The sequence below is a fragment of the Dasypus novemcinctus genome, chromosome 6 (assembly GCF_030445035.2).
Source record: "Dasypus novemcinctus isolate mDasNov1 chromosome 6, mDasNov1.1.hap2, whole genome shotgun sequence".
NCBI lineage: Eukaryota > Metazoa > Chordata > Mammalia > Cingulata > Dasypodidae > Dasypus > Dasypus novemcinctus.
The window spans coordinates 31550462-31572009 of NC_080678.1; the positions used below are offsets into that span (position 1 = coordinate 31550462).

The 21548-nt window shown below is 41.2% G+C and overlaps 1 protein-coding gene across 3 annotated transcripts in view; it reads left to right on the forward strand.

Moving 5' to 3' along the window:
• SORCS1 (sortilin related VPS10 domain containing receptor 1) overlaps positions 1–21548 on the forward strand; it is a 528310-nt gene that overhangs the window by 454676 nt on the left and 52086 nt on the right. For all 3 annotated transcript variants that reach the window (XM_058298482.2, XM_071215682.1, XM_058298481.2), the window contains exon 19: positions 16076–16262. In XM_058298482.2, coding sequence (XP_058154465.1) covers positions 16076–16262 — 187 coding nt within the window. The remainder of the gene's footprint in view (positions 1–16075; positions 16263–21548) is intronic.

A 21548-nucleotide genomic window follows, 5' to 3' on the forward strand; every position in this document is an offset into this window, starting at 1 on the left:
CCTAGTTTTGTGTGTATATATAGTTTCTATATATACACAGACACATACACACATACATACACACACACAAATGTATGTATGTTTTACATACACACCCACCCACTGTACAAACTTACCAAGGAGAATAGACAGTCAAGATACCTACTTAGCTATATATACCTGCTTTATTTATAACGGGTGATACACTGGCATGCAGTAGAAAGAGAATAATATTTTCAACAAATAGTACTGACACCTTGAATATCCATATGGGAAATACATAAATCTTGACCTCACACAAAACAAAAAATCAATTTTAAGTGAATTGCCAATCTAACTGTGAAAGATAAAACTGAAGTTTCCCAAAGAGAACATAGAAGAATATATTCATGACTTTGGATTAAGTAAAGATTTCTTTAAACAGGGTACAAAACCCATTAAGTAATAGGGAAAATATTTTTTAATTAGACTACATTAACATTAAGACCTTTGGTTTTTATAAGGTACTATTAGAAAATGAAAGTGTAGACTCCATTGGGAAGAAGGTATCTGCAATACATAATTTCAATAAAGAACTCAAACCCAGAAATGATAAATAACTCCTTCAAATTACTGAGAAAGCTGGCACACAATAGAAAATGGACAAACTATTTAAATATGTATTTCTCAAAGAAGATATCTTAATAGCCAATAAGTATATGAAAATGTTTTCAACATCACTACTCATCAGGAAATGCCATTTAAACTATAATAAGATATTACTGTACACCCATTAAAAAAGCCTATAGTTACAACTGATTAACAATATCAAGTGTTGATGAGAATATGGGGCTACTTTCATACATAGGAACTTTTATATAAGGCTCGTTGGATTTTATGTACCATTACTTTGGAGACTCTTTGATAATGTCTGGTATATCTGAATATATTCACACCCTATGACTGGGCATTTCAAATCCTAAGTATATGCTTATCAGTTATGCATACATACATGTACCAAAATAATATGAATAGTAAAATTATTCATAAGAGCCTCAAACTGGTAACAACCTAAAACTTATCAATAGTAAAATGGCTAAACAAATACAAAATGGAATACCATACATCAGTGAAAAAAGAATAAACTTACTATAAACAAAAACTTGGATGACTCTCACACCCAGAATGGAGCTAAACAAGTCAGTCTTAAAAGAATGCATATAGTATGCTTCCATTTAATTAAACTTCCAAAATAGGCCTAACTAATTCATGTTTATAGAATGTTTATTTGTTTACATATAAATACTGTTTAATTGTTACATTGGGTAGAGTAGTGACAGGGAGGGAATCCTGGAGGATTCTGGGGTGCTGGCACTGTTTTATTTCTTGATCTGGAGGTATACACCTTATAAACATTCGTCAAGCTATAGACGTCATTATTTGCATATTTTTCTGTATGCATCTTATACGTTAACAAAAAGTTTACATAAAAATCTTATTAGGGATTTAAAATAAAATATAGCTTTTTCTATTTAGCTCTTTGAAAAACATAAGAAAAAGAAAGAAAACCTTTCAGGGACTCGTAGGGAACAACGCATTTCTCTGTCAAGTCCTCTGTCCTATGTTTACCAGCAGGTTGAATATGAAGGTCCCTTTTCCAGAGACGTAAGTAAACCAATTATGATGCCTAGAAGAGCAACATCTTATTTAAGAAGGGTTTTTTTATGCTGAGCAGGCCTCAAAATTCAACTCATTGTTCCGATATGCACAGAAGATATTGAGATCTGAAACATGAACTCACCTTGCAAGTGATAGAGAATATGCTTCAGGGACAGAGGCCAGTCTCTCATTTGTTTAGCATTGCTTTCCATGTAGCAAAGATCATAAGGCAACTGAAATTGGGATGAGTGATGTGAGAACAGATTAGGGAATCTGGTTCTAAAATGTGTGAATTCATCCCTTTTGGGAGCAAGAGGAAAATCAAACAAGTCGGGTTGTTACACTTGAGTGGGCAAAGCTGCCACAGCAGGGATGAGCTGTGCTGCTTTCAGCATCAGCCCAGTCTCTTGATGCCCTCCTCCCCTCTCTCCTCATGTGTAGCATCAAGCAGAGGGACCCTCCTCACAGCAGGAGGCCCAGGGACCTCACACTTGATGGTGGATTCTGTGCTAATGATTCACAGAGTCTCCCTTATGGAAATTCAGGTTCTTGGCTAATCTTTGGATAAGCATTAGATGAGTGGTGCAGAATAAAGAAAAGCACAGTGTGCTCCAAGAAGATAAGAAGCATTGAAATTTGACAGCATTACAGCAATTCAGATACCCAACATTGGCTGCACACTAAGTAGATTCCAATTTGTGTGATGACAAGAGTTACCTCATTTCAAGCTCACAGCAACACTATGGGGTTACATGTTATAATCACTGTCATTTAAAGAAGGCAAGGTGATGCACAGAAAGGCAAAGTAACTTATCTAAGACCACAGTTACTAAGCAGTGGGGCCAGAGGTCAAATCCAGGCTCTGTGGTATCCTGACTTTCTTTTGCTTCTTTTTGGGGGAAAGAAACATTTTTTTTCTGGGAAAGAAATTCATGTAGTTCTAGAGGCTCCTAGAAATCCTTGGCAATATCTCAATAAAGAAGAGCTCAATCTAGTCTGGTCTATGCCTGCCCCTTTATTCTGATTAACAGGATCTTCTTAGACACCAGTCAGTAAATCAATCAAGATTTCCCTCCTGGCACTTCTGAGAATACCCATTGACTTGGGATCTGTGATTTGAAAATAATTTCAGCAAAGACAGATACAAAATCCCCTCCTTGTAACATTATGTCTTTATTGAATACTGGGCACTCTTTTTGGCCCCTCTAAAGAATATTGGGAAACAGGATAGAAACACAATATTCAAAGAGTTAAGAATCCTTGCAAAACACTTACACAGAGGCTTGGGTATGAATTAGACTATATTAATTTTGTAATAATAATTAAGTCCAAAACAAAGCAAACAAAAACTGTCATGTGCCCCCTCTGGCAGTACATGGGGGTTCCAACCCTTCTTAAAATTTCTATCTTATTTGAATTTGATTCTCCTGAATTCACTTTGAAAATACTGTCTGACTCTTACCCCACTCTTGATGCCGTTGCCTCATAACAATAGGGATATCAATGTCAATCTACTGATGTCCCCAAAGCTACAAGATATCCAGGTATCAAAGGAACCCAGAAGTCTCTGCTTCCTCCAGATCTGAAACCACAGCACGGTGAATGCAGAAGTGGGCAGAAGACTCTCTTCCCCAATTTGCTTTCATATTCTGTCAGTTAGGCACCAAAACTTGTGTCTCTTTGTCTCGAGGTTTACTCATGTATCAACTTTCTCCTATAGTCTTGTCTTCCATCTGTGGCGTCAGGTTGGGCTAGGATCTGGCCTTTTCCTTTGTCTCCAGGAACCCCTTCATGTAGGCTCCATCTCCTATGGTATCAACTACAGGCTTAGAGACCTGAAGAGTCACCTGCCTCAACAAGTGGTTAGACATGGGTTTGTTTGTTTGTCTGCAGTAACTACTTTACTTGGGAAACGGACTTTGGCCCAGTGGTTAGGGCGTCCGTCTACCACATGGGAGGTCTGCGGTTCAGGCCCCAGGCCTCTTGACCCGTGTGGAGCTGGCCATGTGCAGCGCTGATGCGCGCAAGGGGTGCCACCCCACGCAGGGGTGTCCCCCGCGTAGAGGAGCCCCATGTGCAAGGAGTGCACCCATAAGGAGAGCCGCCCAGCGTGAAAAGAAAGAGCAGCCTGCCCAGGAATGGCGCCGCCCACACTTCCCGTGCTGCTGACGACAACAGAAGCGGACAAAGAAACAAGATGCAGCAAATAGACACCAAGAACAGACAACCAGGGGAGGGGGGGGAATTAAATAAATAAATAAATCTTTAAAAAAAAAAAAAAATAACTACTTTACTAGATGCCCCTTTTATATCAGGTACTTTTCATTTCAGTATAAACATAATTCCATTTGAATGCACGTTTTGTGTTAACTAAGACCTCTGTGGTATCAAATTTTAAATAAAAATCTGACCACAGGAAGTAGAAAGTGGCAGATGCTTTCTTTTCATTTCAAACAAAAAAGGGAAAAGTAATTTACAACAGTATATGATAATCTATTTTTTTGCATCCCCCAATAAACTATAAATATCAGTAAGGATCAAATCAGGCTATTCCTGGTTGCACCTCTAGCATCTCAGCTTCCAGTGCCTAACATATAACAGGAACTCAGTAAATATATGTAGTTTGGATAGTTTTCCCCTAAGGAGTATAGAGATAAAACCAAACTTGAAGTGAAAAGAATTAAAATTAGCATAACATCTAACACACATTAAAGTCTTTATCTGAAATCTAAATCCCTTCTTTTATCCTGTACTCCTGCATGTCTTAATTCTAACTTAAGAATATCAATGAAAGCATTGCTAAAATCAGAGCAAATAAGAGAACTTCTTATTCACAGAAGATAATCAAAGTCTAGGTACACCAAAGCGGCTTAACTCCATGTATAATAGATGTATCTGAGCCAGAATTCTGCAGATTTGGCATGTGCAAGTAATGAAATCTCTTCCTCCAAATAGCACATGAGGCCACTCTTGAAATCTAGGTGCCAAAAAGAGTCTATAATACTACTCTTCCAAAACTGAGGTGTTACTAAGAGAACCACATAACTCTTGAAATTAATGAGAAATTATATCATTAGGAATCCCATCCCTGATGCTTTCAAGACTCTCTTCGAGTGCACGCTAATGCAAGAACCTTCATTAGAAGCCACAAGGCAAGGGGGCAAGTTCTGCCTCCAATTCAGACTTGTGGCAAATCCAAGAACACACACAAACATCATGCATGTACGTATCACTCTTACCTTAAAGACAAAGAACATTTGATCCAGGGACAACCAGAAAGTTATGTCTAAGAGGCAGAATAGTTCCCAGCTACACCTGCATTTTACGAAACCGACTGAAGAATTTTTCACTGAAACTCAAGCATCCAATGAGAGGTGAGATCTCTCTGCCTGGGGACTTATTGAAGATGAATTTCCCCTGGCCCACTAATGAGCACCTAACAAGCCTATAGACTTTGAGCACAATCACTCACCTTCTTAGGAAAACTTAATGCAAGGACCTAAAGGCACAGGATGGATGGAGAAAGGCCTAATCAGTCGTAAGAACTCAACAAAACTAATTTGGAAGACATTCATTTGAGAGAACTGCTAGGCATAAGTAGTGTCTGCATGTTATGGAAGATAATTAAATCTCTTTTAAACAGCTGTAAGAATAAAGAGATGCAATTCAGTGCATAATTTAAGACTTTTAAATTAAATCTGAGTCAAGGGACTAAAATTAAAACTTTGATCTGTATCTCATTGGTTTAATACTTCAATTTATATACAAAGACGGGAACTTAATAAGGAAAATTCATGATTATAACTTCTTCTGTAAGATTTAACTTCAAAACATGAGGGCTCCATCCTCATTAGATGGGTTTCAATGATCCGTAATTTCACATACATTGAAATACTAATGGCTGCATAAAAGTAAGCACAATGTAATAACATGTCATAAATATTGCAGGATGCTACCAGCCCTCAGATGGGAGAGAGGATGGTTCTGGATAAAAGTTTTCTGTGTAACACTCATTTGTCTAAATTCATGAAAGAATTTGACCTACTTCTACATCTGGAGAATAGGATATTTGGGCCTGTTGGAGATGGTGTGAAGATTTAACAGAAAGTGTTGTCAAGGCAGGTATCAGCTCCTAGCCAGATCAGATCCAATGCAGAGGCCTCAGCTGTTTTCTCCTTCCACACAAAGTAGCCGGAACTGGTTTTAATGAGCCATGGAAGTTTAAGAGGCTTTCTCATGTATTATTCCTTACTCCATTTGGCTTTATTCTCCTTGACTCTAGTAAGGTAATTGAGCCACTTCATATCTTCTTTCTTGTTGCTCAGTGTTAAAAAAAGGCAGAAGGAAATGAGGCAGACAGTTTAGATTGTCGTTAGCCAGAGGCCTGGTACCTAAGCTTCAGATTGAATTGGTTGGCAACTCTTTCTAAGGCTCCACTTCTCTGCCTCCTCAGTATTGCTCCACATGATTCTGGAATATTGCTGGTCTTCAGCATCACTGAGAAAACACATTTGCTCAGAAGTTGAGTCTGATGTGATATACAGGGAAAATACCTAGCTCATCCTGAGAGTGTGGGTTCAGTGAACACACCAGAAGCTGCAGTCCTGATTTCTGGAGTTCCCAGGTTGGGATTTCCAGTCTCCTAGCCATGCTGCCTTAGGCCCTGCTACGCTGATACCCCACTCCATCCACACAGGTGGCCGTGTCTCCTGACTCAGGCAGCACCACAGCGCTCACTTCTTTACGGAATGTGTAACTTCCTCAGGTTTCTGAACTTTACATTTTACCATTCATGAGTCCCTCACATGGCCTCACCACCTCAGCCTAATCTAACATTATTGAACAATGGAAAATCTCCACTAAGTGACAATGGTACCCAGGTGGGTCCTTCATCTTCACCTGAGAGTTGAGATTATTTCAGCAGCTGAGGGATGTTGGAATATGTGTGAATGCTCAATGATGCCAATAACAAGAATAGTAGAATTTTAAAATCACAGATGATCTGAACTGGAAGTGACCATTATGATTTTCTAGTCTACCCATTTTTTTTAATTTACAGGTAAAGAAATTGAGATAATGAAAAATGTTTTTCAAAGGGCCTCTTACTGGGTCTCCTGACTCCCAGGTAACTACCTGGCTTTTGTAAGGCACCTATTCTGCTTATATAACATCTCTGTAGACCTTTGTAAACTTGCTTAGATTCCACAACAACCTCATTATTTGGAAAGGGGTGAAGTGACATCCAGGGCAAGAAATTATCTATTCATAAATCATGTGTCTATTGCATAGAAAGGGTTTTATGACTTGATGAAGTCCTCCAAGTGATGCTAGGTGTGGAAAATTTGAAAGTTATTTGAAAACTGTTGTCAGTATAATTCTAAAGCAGTATAATGATTCCATTATTGCTCTTGTTGTGTGTGTGTGTCCATGTGCATTTTCACTGATTGAAATGTTATCCACCAAGCCATTAACAGTGTAGTATGATTATGGGGGATTTTAATTTCCTTTTGCATCATTTTATGTATTTTCCAATTTTTCCAATGAGTATATTATACCTTAGCTCTCTTCTTTTCTCTAATTAAAATAAGATTTTTTATTACATATTTTTAGTATGAGGAAAAACTGCTTGCATGGTTTATTTCTAAAGCAATCTTCTTCCTATTCTTAAATATTTTTAAACAATTTTGTTCTTATTACACAACTGAATGTTTTACATTTAGAATAAGAAAAAAAGTCATTCAAAAACATTTATAAGGCAGCCCCCAATTTTTCCTACTAAAGCATGCAGAGGTAATTTCTAAAATCACCATTCAAGGGTAACAGCAATGTGCTTTATCACCTCAAATAGTGTTTCCAAAGCACAATGATTCAAGGTTTTGAGCCTGTCTATACCACGGTATCTAAATGGAGTAAAGTGCTCCAACTTATAATTAGCTATCTGCTTACCCAATCCAAGTGCCCTTCCTACCTTATGTTATTCTGTTCCATTTCAAACCAGACACCAAGTACAGAAGATGTAGAAAGGAATTTTGGGATTTTGCTGCTCAAGCAAATGCTTAGTGCCTATTTGCAAGGTAAGGACTATACCATTTGTGATACTCCAGTTGGGAGTCAGTGACCTGGAAGTATTTGGACCTTTAGTTAGGCAAGTACTAAGGATAAGAGTCCTAAAAGTAGGGTCTGAATAAAACAGCCATCTGCATTTCCTCAGGGAGAAGGTGAAAGGGTTTGGTGAAAGTCCACATTTGCCTGTGTGACATCACTGGCTTTGTCACACTTCAGTTCTCTGATGTAACACTCTGAACTCCATACTCCATCCTCCTTGCTACGCTGAATGCTGTTCCTGCAAGTCAGACCATTCATGTCCCTTGTTACTTTCACTTGCAGAGAGGCTCAGTGTCTCTGCACATCTGGAGATGCACCTGTGCTTCAGAAAACTCTCTCTGCATCTTCAATTACACATATATCTGGACCTCTTGGGACTGTTGTCCAAGCTCAGTTTCATTTATTTATTTAAAGATGTATTTTTATTTATTTCTCTCCCCTCCCTCCCCATTGTCTGCTATCTGTGTTCATTTGCTGTGTATCCTTCTGTGTCAGCGTGCATTCTTGTCAGGTGGTGCTGGGAATCTGTGTCTCATTTTGTTGCATCATCTTGTTGCATAAGCTCTCTGTGTGTGCGGTGCCACTCTTGGAGGGCTGCACTTTTTTCGCCTAGGAGGCTGTCCTTGCAGGGCACACTCCTTGCATGGGGGGCACCCATATGCAGGGGATACCCTTGCGTGGCATGGTGCTCCCTGTGTGCAGCAGCACTGTGTGTGGGCCAGCTCACTACATGGGCCAGGAGGCCCTGGGTATTGAACCCTGGACCTCCTATATGGTAGGCTGATACTCTTATCAGTTGAGCCATGTCCACTTCCCCAAGCTCAGTTTTAAAACTGAAGTGAAGCCCTTAGGACATGATTTGAACTAAACATCCAGGTCATGTACTCTCCCAGCTGATCTGGCGAAGCAATCACAACTTTCAGCAGTGGTAGCACCTCTTGGAAGGGATAGCAGAGAGGACTAAGAGCTTGCTTGGAAAGAGAAGATAGGGCATGTGCAACTGCCTTTTATCATAGATGGTTGTTGTCTTATGCTAGCTTACCATCACAAAAAACACATGGGCATGTCTGCCACAGCTACAAGATTTTGTATCCTGATTAATCTTTTTTTTTTTAAGATTTATTTTTAATTTATTTTTCTCCCCTTCCACCCCCTCCCCGCCCCGGTTGTCTGCCCTCTGTGTCCATTCACTGTGTGTTCTTCTGTGACTGCTTCTATCCTTAACAGCAGCACCGGGAATCTGTGTTTCTGTTTGTTGCGTCATCTTGTTGTATCAGCTCTCCGTGTGTGCAGAGCCATTCTTGGGCAGGCTGCACTTTCTATTGCGCTGGGTGGCTCTCCTTATGGGACGCGCTCCTTGCACGTGGAGCACCCTTACGCGGGGGACACCGCTGCATGGCATGGCACTCTTTGTGCGCATTGGCACTGTGAATGGGCCAACTCCACACCGGTCAAGGAGGCCCGGGGTTTGAATCGTGGACCTCCCATGTGGTAGGCAGATGCCCTATCTGTTGGGCCAAGTCCACTTCCCCCTGATTAATCTTATTGTTCTGTGCCCACCTCCTTTTAAAATGCCATATGGCACTGGGCTCCTTTTAAATCACTATTTCTGAAGAACCAGATCCATCCTGGCATTTCCCTAAAAGGTTTTCTTAATTGAAGCTTACAAAAGCTCTCTGGCTTCACAGATTAATGAAGCCATTCTTCATCACCCACCTGGGAATGAGCACAATAGAATCATTTGAATGTTTTCTGTGAACTAGTTGTTGGAATGCTGGATCTGGAGTTAAGAAAAGCTCAGTTCAAACTGTCTTGTGATTCTAGAAAATCTTTTATCATGCCTGAGCCTTTCAGGGCTGGAGATTAAATGAGAAAATATATGTAGGGGAGTAGTTATTGTTGCTGGAACATGAAGCTTTCCAGAAATGCACTCTCACTTCTCCCTTCGACCCCCAAAGGGTATTCTAGAACAATCTAGAACTTGCCCTCCGGCTTTATGTAAGAAGTCACCAGTCAGGCTTCAGTCTTACTGAATGACTTCAAAGTGGACAGTGCTTCTCCCCGTGGACTTTTATCTACCGTCTGACAGAATCTTTTCTTTGAAAGACAGGGTACATTGTACCATAGTTATCTCTTTCCTGCTTCATATGGAGACCCTGATATTCTGTGTCTAAATCTGTGTAAGACAATGGTAGGTTAATCTTATCTCATGCTCTTTATCCCAGCCTAAATATCCTTAGACATAAGAAGGGACTGGAATATCTGGTTTTTTTTCCTTCTGTCATTCAAAGCTGCTTTACTGATATGTTTTACCTTAACTTTGTCAAAAGAGCATTAAAATAATAATAAAACTCTTAAGACCACAATCTGTAACAAATATTCCACAACAACATAAGATGCTGGTGGAGGGGTGTTGCATGAGAATTCTGCACCTTATGCATGATTGTTTTATAAGTTCACAAATATATAAACTATAATAAATATAAAACAATAGAATTCTAAGACCAAAGTTGGCTGGAGCCCATCCTCAATCAAACCAATGTCTTCGTTACCATCTAGTTATTTTGTACATATTTAATCAATATTTACTTATTTACAGTAATTGTAGAGATGGAATACTGTATAATTTGCACTCTGTCTTATGTTGTACCATGCCCTACCTCCTTTTAAAATTTGGTGAAATCTTTTTTCCTCTCATTTACTCTCTCTCCCTCTTAATACTGGCTGCACTCTTACCCCACCTCAGGGTAATCAATATTAAAATGTTATATTTGCCAGCGCCTTTCTCTATGCTTGCATACATATGCACACAAATGTATAATATATATACTGTGTTACATTTTTGCAAATTTAAATATACAGCCGACTCTTGTGTCATGATGTTTAAGGTCTTTCCAAGAGTAAATTACTGTGCAGGCTTAGTCCGGCTTACCCTTGAGCTTTGTATGTACGAGCCTGGTTTGATCTCGGAGTCTTGTTTCCTTCCCTGAGGCTGTCAGTGTTGAGTTACCTAAGTATTTGTTTTCAATTTCTTCTCTGAAGCTATGTTATAGGAAATGATAGGTTCATACACCTTTCATGCCTTAGTTTAATCTTAGCTTCATTGTGGCCATTTGATATATTTGTTTTTCTGTTACATAAGTCAGTGATCTCCTTAGAGAATGGATTCCTGTGGCTTTTGTGCTTTCTCAGATGCGTGCTTTGAACCAGAGTCTCAGTTCTGTTTCTATATTAGGAGACACGATTAAAGGCCACTTGATCTAAAGAAATTGATATGAGATTCTGCATGTTTGCCAACCTGGGTTCAGTTTCAAGAATGATTTGTCTTTTCACTTATCAAATTGAAGAAACTTTCAGTTCTACCTGCAATTTTCCTGGCTACTGATTATGAACATCTGTTGTTTTCTCATGTTTTCTCCTTTCTTTCTGACTTGAGCATGATGCTGCTTCATCAGAGGGTAGACAAAAGAAGGGGAGTATGGATCCATCCCAACCCAGCTTTCCATATCTGAGCAAGGTGTCAGATGGGAAAACAGTCAAAACTAGGAATAGAATCCAGCAAGACAAGGATGGGATTCCTTATCTTTCTTATAGGCCTTTTTCTCACTCTGAAACGTATTTTAAGTAACTTTCAATAAAGAAGCTCAAGAACAGAGCTGGCTGCATGGATAGCTTTAACCACTGGTGGTCTTAAAACCTTTCTTATTCTCTATGTCTAGCCTTGTGACTTCAGGCATATTTTTTAAACCCTCTGTGCCCCAGTGCTCCTGGTCTACCAAACAGAAATCTCTCCCCTTCCTATCTCCCAGGGCTCCTAACAACCAAATGAGATCATGTATAAGAAATTATTTTGTTGAACAAACATATTCGAGATATGCAGTATTCATAATTTCTTGAACACAAAGGAACACAGGCACTGTGTTTGGCACTGAGGATACAGCTAGCAGCAAGGAACATCCCAGTCCTCAGGAGTTTCACAAACTATCCTCCTATCATCCAGCAACTCATTTGCCTAGAGACACGAACTAATCTTGACCACGCATACCATGGAAATTTTGCTTGTGATGGCGCTGCAGTCCACCAACAATGAAGTAAGTTCTTCAGTGCCTGGCTTTATTAATGCATCCTGAAACATCCTGGTGAGGCTTTACTGTCATATCAAAACAAAATAAGAATAGTCTCCGCTTATACTGTACTGTCTTCATGTTCAGATGAACTCAATCACAAAAGGAAAGCCTGTTCCAATGGTCTGAACTAGAGGGCCTCAGACTTTCATCAGTCCAGCCTATCCTCAGCTGTGGACCGTCTCAGACTGCAGCAGGCCTGAGCCCCCCACTCTAGAGACTCTTCAGTAGGTGGGTCTCGGGTAGGGAATTGGACATCAGCCTTTTTAAAAAATTGTTAGAAATCATACTGATATCAAGTGCTGTGACTCACTGATTTGCACTTCCCAGTCAAATCAGCTATGGGTGTTAATTCTGACAGGAAGGGACATATTAATTCTTACCATAGTTCATGTGTCAATCAACCATCTCCCTTGGACTGGTAGCACCCTAATTCATCTCCCTGCATGCTCAGGCCCACTTCTAATTCTTCCTCCCTATGAAGCCAGAGTGATCTTTTTGAATTAAAAATACTATCTTGTTATCTTTCCCCCAACCCTTGCTTAAAATACTTTATGCCTTCTCATCACTCTTAGGTGAAAGATCAAAATTAGAAACTAAGCCCGCAAGTCCTAATTTTTTTTTTCCCTCTCTCCAGCTCATTTCATAACACATTTCTGCTGGCTCTCTTTCTTAGGTGTCCTTTAATTCCCTTGCTTCTTCATCTCCTTTCTGCCCCAGGACACTTGCACATTTGGTCCTCTCTGTTCTGGCTGCCTGGATTCCCTCACCTCCACCCCAATCTCCCAGCTCCTTTGGTTAATACCTGATCCTCCTTCAGGTCTTCTCAGCTCAGCTATCACTTCCTCCAGGAAGCCTTCCTTGAAGTTCCCAATCAGATCAGATCTCCAGCTCTCCCTATTGTACCAGCTTACAATACCATGCATCTCTTCCTCATATCACCCACTCCCATATGTTTTATTTGTGTTATTTATTTAATTAATATCCATCTTCCTCACTAGGAGTCTATAAGTTCAGGAAAGTTGGGACCACATCTCTTTGGGTTCACTTGGTTATTATTCACTTATCTGTGTCTTCCTGGTGGTGCCTGACACATGTTAGATGCTCAATAAATCCTGCCTGATGGCTGAATGAATGAATGAATGACCAGAAGCCAGTTAATACAGGACAAGTGTGCCTGGTCAATGTTGCTTAAGGACTAAGGCTCTCTTCTCTTTGTTCTCTGATTCTCTGGCATCTCTGGTGCCTCACATGGTGATCACAGGCCAAAAAAGACAGAAACTGATGAGCAGGGAGCCCCAAAGTCATAGTTACAATGGTATTCGACTCACCACCCACCTGGGAGCCCTTCAAGGCAAAGGCGTGGTATCTAGCTAAGATTGTTTGCGTGGCCTGACGCAGGCTGACTTATGTGCTAGTCTAGACACTGTATATCTCTCTCTCTTCACCTTGTGTAATATTGAGAACATTGTCACGCGTGGAGAGTTAGGAGAGCTCTCGGTCCAAAAGACCAGCATGACGGGCAGTGGAAGCCTGGACCGACAGAACCTGGGAGTCATTTTATGTATCTCATAGGACGTCTACGTCCAGACCCACAAAAGAAGACCAGTAAGTATCAGATAGAAAGGGCAAGGGAGAATCAAGCAATGGCAGCCAAAGTTGTTCCCTCTCCAGTTATGGGAGTAATAATCTCTCAATAGAGGCTGCGGTGGAGTCAGCTGAAGAGGTTAATCTGCCTCCTGTCCTCCTGCAAGTGATGGCTACTGCCTGATGTCCCCTTTGGCACTACAGAGTACCCTCTACACCACTCTCCTTCTCTCCCTCTCTCGTCCTGCTCTCTCACTCTTGCTCTCTCCACTCCCCCTTCTTCCCTCCTTCCCTCTATCTCTAGTGGAAACTCCGTGGCTTGTTTTATTCCATGGCTAACCTCTAACTCCGAGCTAGCCCTGATATTTCTCTCAGACACATGTTTCAAATTATCTGTGCATAGATTATAAAATGGGCTCTTCTCCCATGCCTGCACCCAGGGCTGCCTTAGCAGCAACCTGTTGAAAAGTTTAACATCCTGAGAATGGAAACCAACCAGAAACAGAATGAGAAATTGACCAGTCCACTTGGCCGGTCCAAATGAAGGATAGGTCGGTAGGTTTGGCAGACATTTATTTTTATTAGTGGAAGGGTTTTTCAGGAAATTACATTGTGTCTGGGCTTGCAGATATTTGTTTTGCGGTTTGAATGGGGTTTCTTTTTCCACCGGAGGGGAGAATTTTTGCCCCTGTGCTCACTGAAGAGTTAGCTGCCATGTGCTGCGTACATGATGCTTGGCTGAGCAGAGGGCAGTGGAACAAGCCACCTAGATCCATAGGAATTGGACTGTTTTTTCCTCTTCTGTGGATTAATCTTTTAAATGTCAGCATTTTAAACTTGGCCTTTTCAAAACTATGATTTCATATGAACCTTACTTAATCAAAAATACCATTCCAGTTTAAAAGGCCTTCCCTTTAAATTGGAAAGACTAACAACAAGCACCATGAAGAAAAACCATGTGAAAGGATGGATTCTGTATGAGGGATGGTGCTTTTTGGTACGTTGTTTCTAAGCACAATTGTTTGTTGAGAATCTCAGCTGTAATTCCAAAGGCCATTTCTTTTTTTATAGGTCTGGGATCTTTATTAACCAGACTTTATCTTCTCCTGCCTAGCCACTGGAAATTTAGAATCATATGATTCTGCTGATTTTGAAGTCATTTAATTTGGTATGCATTGCACAGAAGAAAAATTAACTACATTTCTTTTATTTTTAAAATTCTTTTAAACATTTTTTTTTCTTTCTGTTAGTTTCCAATTTAACTTTTGCTGATTTTTAGGAAAGTTTCTTTTTTTTTTTTTTTAAAGATTTATTTTATTTCTCTCCTACCCCCTCCCGTCATTGTCTGCTCTCTGTGTTGACTCGCTGTGTGTTCTTCTGTGTCTACTTGCACCCTTGGTGTCACTGGGAATCTGTGTCTCTTTTTTTGTTCTGTCATCTTGCTGCATCAGCTCTCCATGTGTGCGGCGCCACTCCTGGGCAGGTTGCGCTTTTTTCATGCAGGGTGGCTCCCCTTGCAGGGCACATTCCTTGCACATGGGGCACCCCCATGTGGGGGCGCCCCTGCATGGCACAGCACTCCTTGTGCAGGACAGCTCTGCACATAGGCCAGCTCACCACATGGGTCAGGAGGCCCTGGGGATTGAACCCTGGATGCTCCCATATGGTAGGTGGATGCTGTATCAGCTGAGCCACATCCGCTTCCCCATTTCTTTTATAACAACCCTTTGGGTTAAGATGGTAAAGTATTATGATGTCTATTTCATGGATTAGGTAACTAAAAGCCAGAGAGTTTGAAGTCACCCAGTTTGTTAATGACACACTAGGATTCAGACCTGGAGGATCCCATAGTCCTTTTGTCACAACACAATGTTCCACCTTGTAACAAATACACTGGAAGTCCAGAGTATTCCTAGTTTGAATCCCAGGACTGCCACTAAATAGCTGTATTCACCTATAGCAAATGATTAAACCTTCCTTCACTTCGACTTCCGTAGCTGTAAAATGGAAGAATGTTGCCTGCTTTTCTCTCTAGACCAAGATGGAGCGAGGAATAAGACATAAGGTGCTGGCAAACATTTGGATAGGTACACAATACTGAAATATACAACACAACACTCATTATTATCTTGAATAATAGAGTGGAGGCCAACTTCATGCCAACTTGTAAGGTGAGGCATCGCCCATCCTTCCTCCAACGCGGTTAGGGAAACATGAGCAGAGGGGAGATCCGGGGGCCCTGAAGACACTGGACATGGTCTGTGACATTGCCAGGGGGCTGGATTTTTAAAAACTAGGTGTGTGTACCATTTATTCATCTGGATGATAAGAATATGAACAAAGCCTTCAGAAGCGAATATCAGAGTGGAGCTGCTAATCAAACACCATTCATTTTCAAAACCTTGAAACTTTTGGTAGTCAGTGCCCTTCAGATTTGGAGAGCATCCATCTTAGCAGATTCTTGCCTGCCAGGGAATATCACAGGGATTCTGTCAGACGCAGACAGATGCTCCCAGCTGTAGGAGCGTGCCAAGGCTGTCGTTATCCATGAGCCGGGGACCAGGACAAGCCCCACCCCCACACCTAGTACAGAAGCAGCCACGTACCGACTCCCTTCCGTCTGACGTTGGGCTGTTTTTCAGGGCGATGTCCAGAGAACGCTTATCCAAGTGGACTTCGGTGATGGCATTGCGGTGTCATACGTCAACCTCAGCTCCATGGAAGACGGGATCAAGCACATCTATCAGAATGTGGGCATTTTCCGAGTGACCGTGCAGGTGGACAACAGTCTGGGTTCTGACAGCGCCGTCCTGTACTTACATGTAACTTGTATGTTATTACCGTTGTTGGTTTATAACATATCTTAAATAGTGTGTCCTTATAAAATCTAACCCTGTGTTTCCAATCTAGAAAAAAACTCGCTGGTTACCTTAGCAAAAGGAGTGAGAGAACAAGAGAGCCAAGGTGGGTGGGAGTAAGCAGAAAAGGCAGTATGTGGGATTTGAATCCTCCTCCCCTCTACCTTCATCTGGTTTGCTTCAGATAGTTCTCTAGGCACTTCCTCGCCTCCTCCAGGTGCCCCTAAGATACAACCTCCATGTCTGGGGGCTGGACCAGAGCAACATACAGAGCTATTTGGTTGAATTATATGGATATATGTTTTCATGTTATTACTAGTTTGGTCAGAAATCATTGAAAACCACCCACATTTATGGCTCAACCTCATATATTGAGAATGAGCACAAGTAAAGGAACTTCTCCCCCATCTGATGATTTCACTCTTCCCACTATTAATAATCATTTTAGACTTTTGCTCCTGTTTTTTTTTTTTGGTTTTGTTTTTAAAATGTGTTTCCAGGGCTTCTATTGTGATGATTTGGTATTAAAGAGGAGGTGGTGTAGGACAAAGAGTGTAAACAAATGTTAAAGAAGCTACACTAGGAAACACTCAAGAGAAATTCCAAAGTTTTTGCCCCATTGAGGAATCTAAACTTGTGACTAAAATGTGATGAATAACGATAACTCCTAAGTTATGCTTGGTGAAAATATGTCAGAAATGCCTCTTCTGGTAGATGTGTGGGTGACAAAATAACTCTTAGGAGTTATTTTGGTTTCCATATAAATAGTTCACTTGAAAGGAAAATAGCTCCTTTATAGGAATAACCTTCTTCAAAATAAGTTTAAGTTCGAGGCCTAAAATATTAAGGTCAATAGTTATTCAATGCCTTTCCCAAGCCTCTTGCAGATCCAGTCAAGCTGAGTAGACAAAGTAACAACTAGAACCTTGTTTTTAAAAACAACAAAGAAACAACTCTTGTGGCAAGGGGAGGACAAGACAGTTTAGGAGTCCCCAAGAGATTGTTTGGCTACTGATCTTTTATCTCCTTTTGTTTTATGATGAGTATTTCAAAGAATCACACGCTCCCACGGGATGTAAGGAGGCGTATGCATCTTTCTTTCCCAGCATACCAGCTCTACCTCCCCTTTCAGCTGAGGTTGACTGAGCTCTTAGTGTGTGCCAGGCTTTGTGCTAACACTCTTCATGAGCATGATCTCACTCCTCAAAACAATCCTGGAAGTCGGCACTATTAGAACCCTACTTTACAAAAAGAATTGCGGTCCAAAGAGCTTAAGTAGCACATTTAAAGTTGCAAATCAACTGCCTGACAGAGCCAGGCTTCAGCTTCACGTCTCTCTCAGGAGTCCCAGCTCTGGATCACTAAGGTTAGTGTAAGCATCAGGGGTGGCCTGGAGCCAAGGGGACTAAATCTCCAGCAGCCCTTACTTTCCCTCCACACCCAAATGCTCATTTAGGTTCACACAACATATGTTCAAGACACATCAACATAGACCCCCTCCCAGCAGACTGCACCTGTAGTCTACAGACTTGCTGGAGCTTCCTCTTACTAAGACATCATCCCTCCCCATATAACAGTATTCAGGGGGGTAAAAGTAATGATATTGTAGGAATAACCTTAACATCTTTTAAAATGACATCACAAAATTTGATTATTAGCAGTAAAAATTACCTTCAGTACGAATGATGGTAGATTGGCTGAGAACAGCTCCCAACAGAGCAGTTTATCTCTCCCCACAGCTTATTCTGTAAGAGATTTTTTTTGCTAAAGCTACTGTCCTTAAGAGCTACAATAATTTTTTTTGCATCTGTTTGGGAAGCATCTACCATAATTCCACCATGTGTAAATACTAGTTTAAAATTAAACAGCTGCATAATTTCTCAGGGTCTACCACTGCATCTTCAGAAGCTCACCCCCCTCATTGCCCTGTGGACCTTTCCTTACCCCTACATGTAATGATGTCCCTTGAGGAGTTTCAGCCTCCAGACCCCTCTTCCATTTACTAAAGCCTGAGAAAGAAAACAGCACAGAGTTTGCCTCTGGTCAAGATTAAAGGCTGCCAAAGCAGGAAATTCTAAAAGAAATGAGCTGCCTTGTTCGCTTGCAGTTTTTTCCTTGTATTAGATTAGATGAGTGGCTAAATGATTTGACCTTAACCTTAGTGGAAGATGATTGGTATTTGTAACTGTGTTCTGCTTTTATATTTGCAGACTTAATCTTGGGTTATGGGGTTGAATAAGCATGCATTTATATAATGATACCCTTTTATAGCCTGGCTTGAGGACAAGAATTAATTCTTTTATACTAACTATATTGTCAGGATTGTGTTTTAAGCTGTTTAACTCATAGATCTAACATCCATGGCATTAGCAGTTCCAGCAGGTTCTGACATGTTCGCTTAGTATGTCTCTTCTAAAGGACCCATTGCACTGTAATATGCATACAAATATATTAGCTCATCTTCACATCCTAATTAATAGATGGTCCCTTCTTTCAGATGTAATCTACAGGGATTGGAGAAGTACTATGGCTTTGGCGCCATTTCACACTAAATGGGAGTCAGAACAAGACCACAACAGAGTCCTACTCCCAGCCATCTTAAGCCTGAAGGGTGTTAGCAATTTTGGGTGCCAAAGTGCCAGAATATGGGGTGGAGGTGAGGGAGCTTGACTTTGTAGAGAAAAACAAAACAAGCAAGCATGGGCCCAAGTCAGGTGTTCTGGGAGGCCTACCTGGCCACATCCCTCCATCTCTCTTATCCTAGACTTTCTCTTCTGTCAAATGAGGGATGCGCATCTTCCTCCCAACTTTACCACCAAGTAAAATATGCTGTACTCTGTCACCTAGTGACACTTGACTTTTCTATCATTACAAAGTATCATATGCATTTGGACTCAGTGGGTTCTGAATTAGCAGCAACTCTCAGTCTAGCTCTGCACCGCACCCCCCACTCCCTTTCCCTGGGGGTTCTCGAGGAAAGCCCATGGCCCGTGACTGCCTCCCCTCTCTAGTGTGGAAAGGTGATTTGATTCCAAATCAGAAATTTTTTAAAATTTGGGTTTGTAAAGGTCATGAGGAACAAATGGATCGATGTTCCTGCTGTAACCTTTCTGGGAGTGGGCAGGCAGCTCCTGCTGGGCAGCTGGGTAATCTGTTGTAGCCTGACAGTTGGAAATTCCTTGGGGGATAGTATTCACTGTGCTCTGCTAGTTTGCAAACTAATGAGACACGTGGTGCAACTAGTGTTGCTTCAGCCGGATGGGGCAGAGAATTTTAGGACATGCAGATTTCTGCTCAGAAAGCTGCCCTAGCTAAGCCAGTCTTGTGGAAAAAAATCACCAAAGAATGTGCAAATTTGCAGAAAGAGAAATGAAAAAAAAAAGTGTGTGAAATATTCCATTGCTTGCCAAACCCCTCTTCAATTACTTCCTTACATAGGAAACATTTGAAGATATTTTCTTGTGCCCCATCTTAGGAAAAAGTGATCAGTTTCTTGAAAATCTATGTAGTTCTGTAATTGTTCATATGTTTGTGATGTTGGTTAGCAAATGTGAGACTAGAGTTTTGTAATGTTTGGCTAATAAGCCACCTGCCTCTGTTATGTGATAAAACCTAATATTCTGGGCCCATGCTAGAACTACTGACTTAGAATTCCTGGACGTGTGGCCTCATAACCTGCTTTGAACTGGTTAATGTGATTCTTACTCACACTGGTTTGAGTAACCATGTTTGAGGATCTCAGCTTTACACTTGAAATCACTTTTATTTCTTTTTGGAGCTTTTTATAAAGGTTTTAGACAGACGGTAATATGATGTATACACAATGTTTAATTTAAATGGTCACAAGAAGCCTCCAGAAAACATAGATGCTAGAGAAGGGCGCAGTGCCATCACATGCTCAAGCACATGCGATGTTCTGTCTCACAGACTTTAGTTGTTTGCCTCAGTTTAGGAGGGCTAAATAAGAAGAGGGAAGGGTAACCCAATTCACACAGGTAATTCCCCACTTCTCTCAACCATTCTTGCCAGGAAATTCATATGGAATGATGCAGTGCCACCTGCTGTCTATTCTGTGTGCTGCAGACACCTGTCTGATGGAGCAGCATCTGCCAGCTTGTTCAGCTGCCTGCATAGTGCAGCCGGCCAGATGGGGGCCTCCAGGGCCTAGGGTTTCACTTCTGCCATCCTGTTATGGGATACTGCACCCACTGTGCAGAGCAAAATGCTTAAAGATCAGCTTTGGGGGGGGCGGGCAGCAAACCCATAAGAGATAAATGTATACGGAAAGCCATGGGAATCTCAAAGATAAATTTCACATACACTTTAACACTTGTATAATATATATGTATACATGTAAGAAAGAACTTGTACAGCCACACATGTACATATTTTAGGATAAGCACCTGACCTCTTCAAGGCCTTTGCACTTGCTGTACTTGCTGTACCCTCACCCTGGTGCGTCCCTAACAGATACTTGGCACACTCACATTGACTTCAGGTTGCTGCTTAATGTCATTTTCCCCAAGAAACCTTCCCTGACCAACCTATCAAAAGTAGCTCTTTACCATCAATCTCTACCACCTAACCCTGCTTTTGTGTTTAAAGCCTCCCTAGACCAGAGCCCCACCAAGAGCCAGGTATTCCAGTGTCTATAGCGATGCCTGGCACATAGTAGCGCTCACAAACTGTTGAAGGAGTGAGGGACCATATATCCTTAACACAGTTCAGGTTTTGTGAGTTTAGCATGGCAAGGACCATTAGATGTTTCATCTTTAAGTGAAATTATTAAATGCTCATATGGAGGAGAGACAAAGTCAACCCCTTTGGAATAGCACTATTTCTAGCAGAGCTTATGTAGTACTTACATTCTAACTGATGCATTTAGCTCAGGTCAGGGGAGCAAGGGAAAGAGGAATGGAGGAGGGAATGCTGGACCTCAGACACGAAGCCTGATAAGTGTTTAGAAAGGCGTGACAGCAAAAACCCGAAGCCCGAACAAGACACGGCCTGCTAGAGCAAAATGTGTGATGGGGGCACGGCAAGAACCATACAATAAAGGAGGGTACATGCAAAGTGCATTTCCAAATGTCTGCGACATATTTAAGTAATCAGTAAGTGGTAACTCTCAATAGCTGTTTTGTTAAAATGTGACTGGAAGGGTGCTATTGGGCATTTGCCCACTGGCTAGAGCAGGGGCTCTGAAATCAGTTTTGGTTCATGCCATAGAATTGATATTTCCTAGCTGCATGACCTTGGG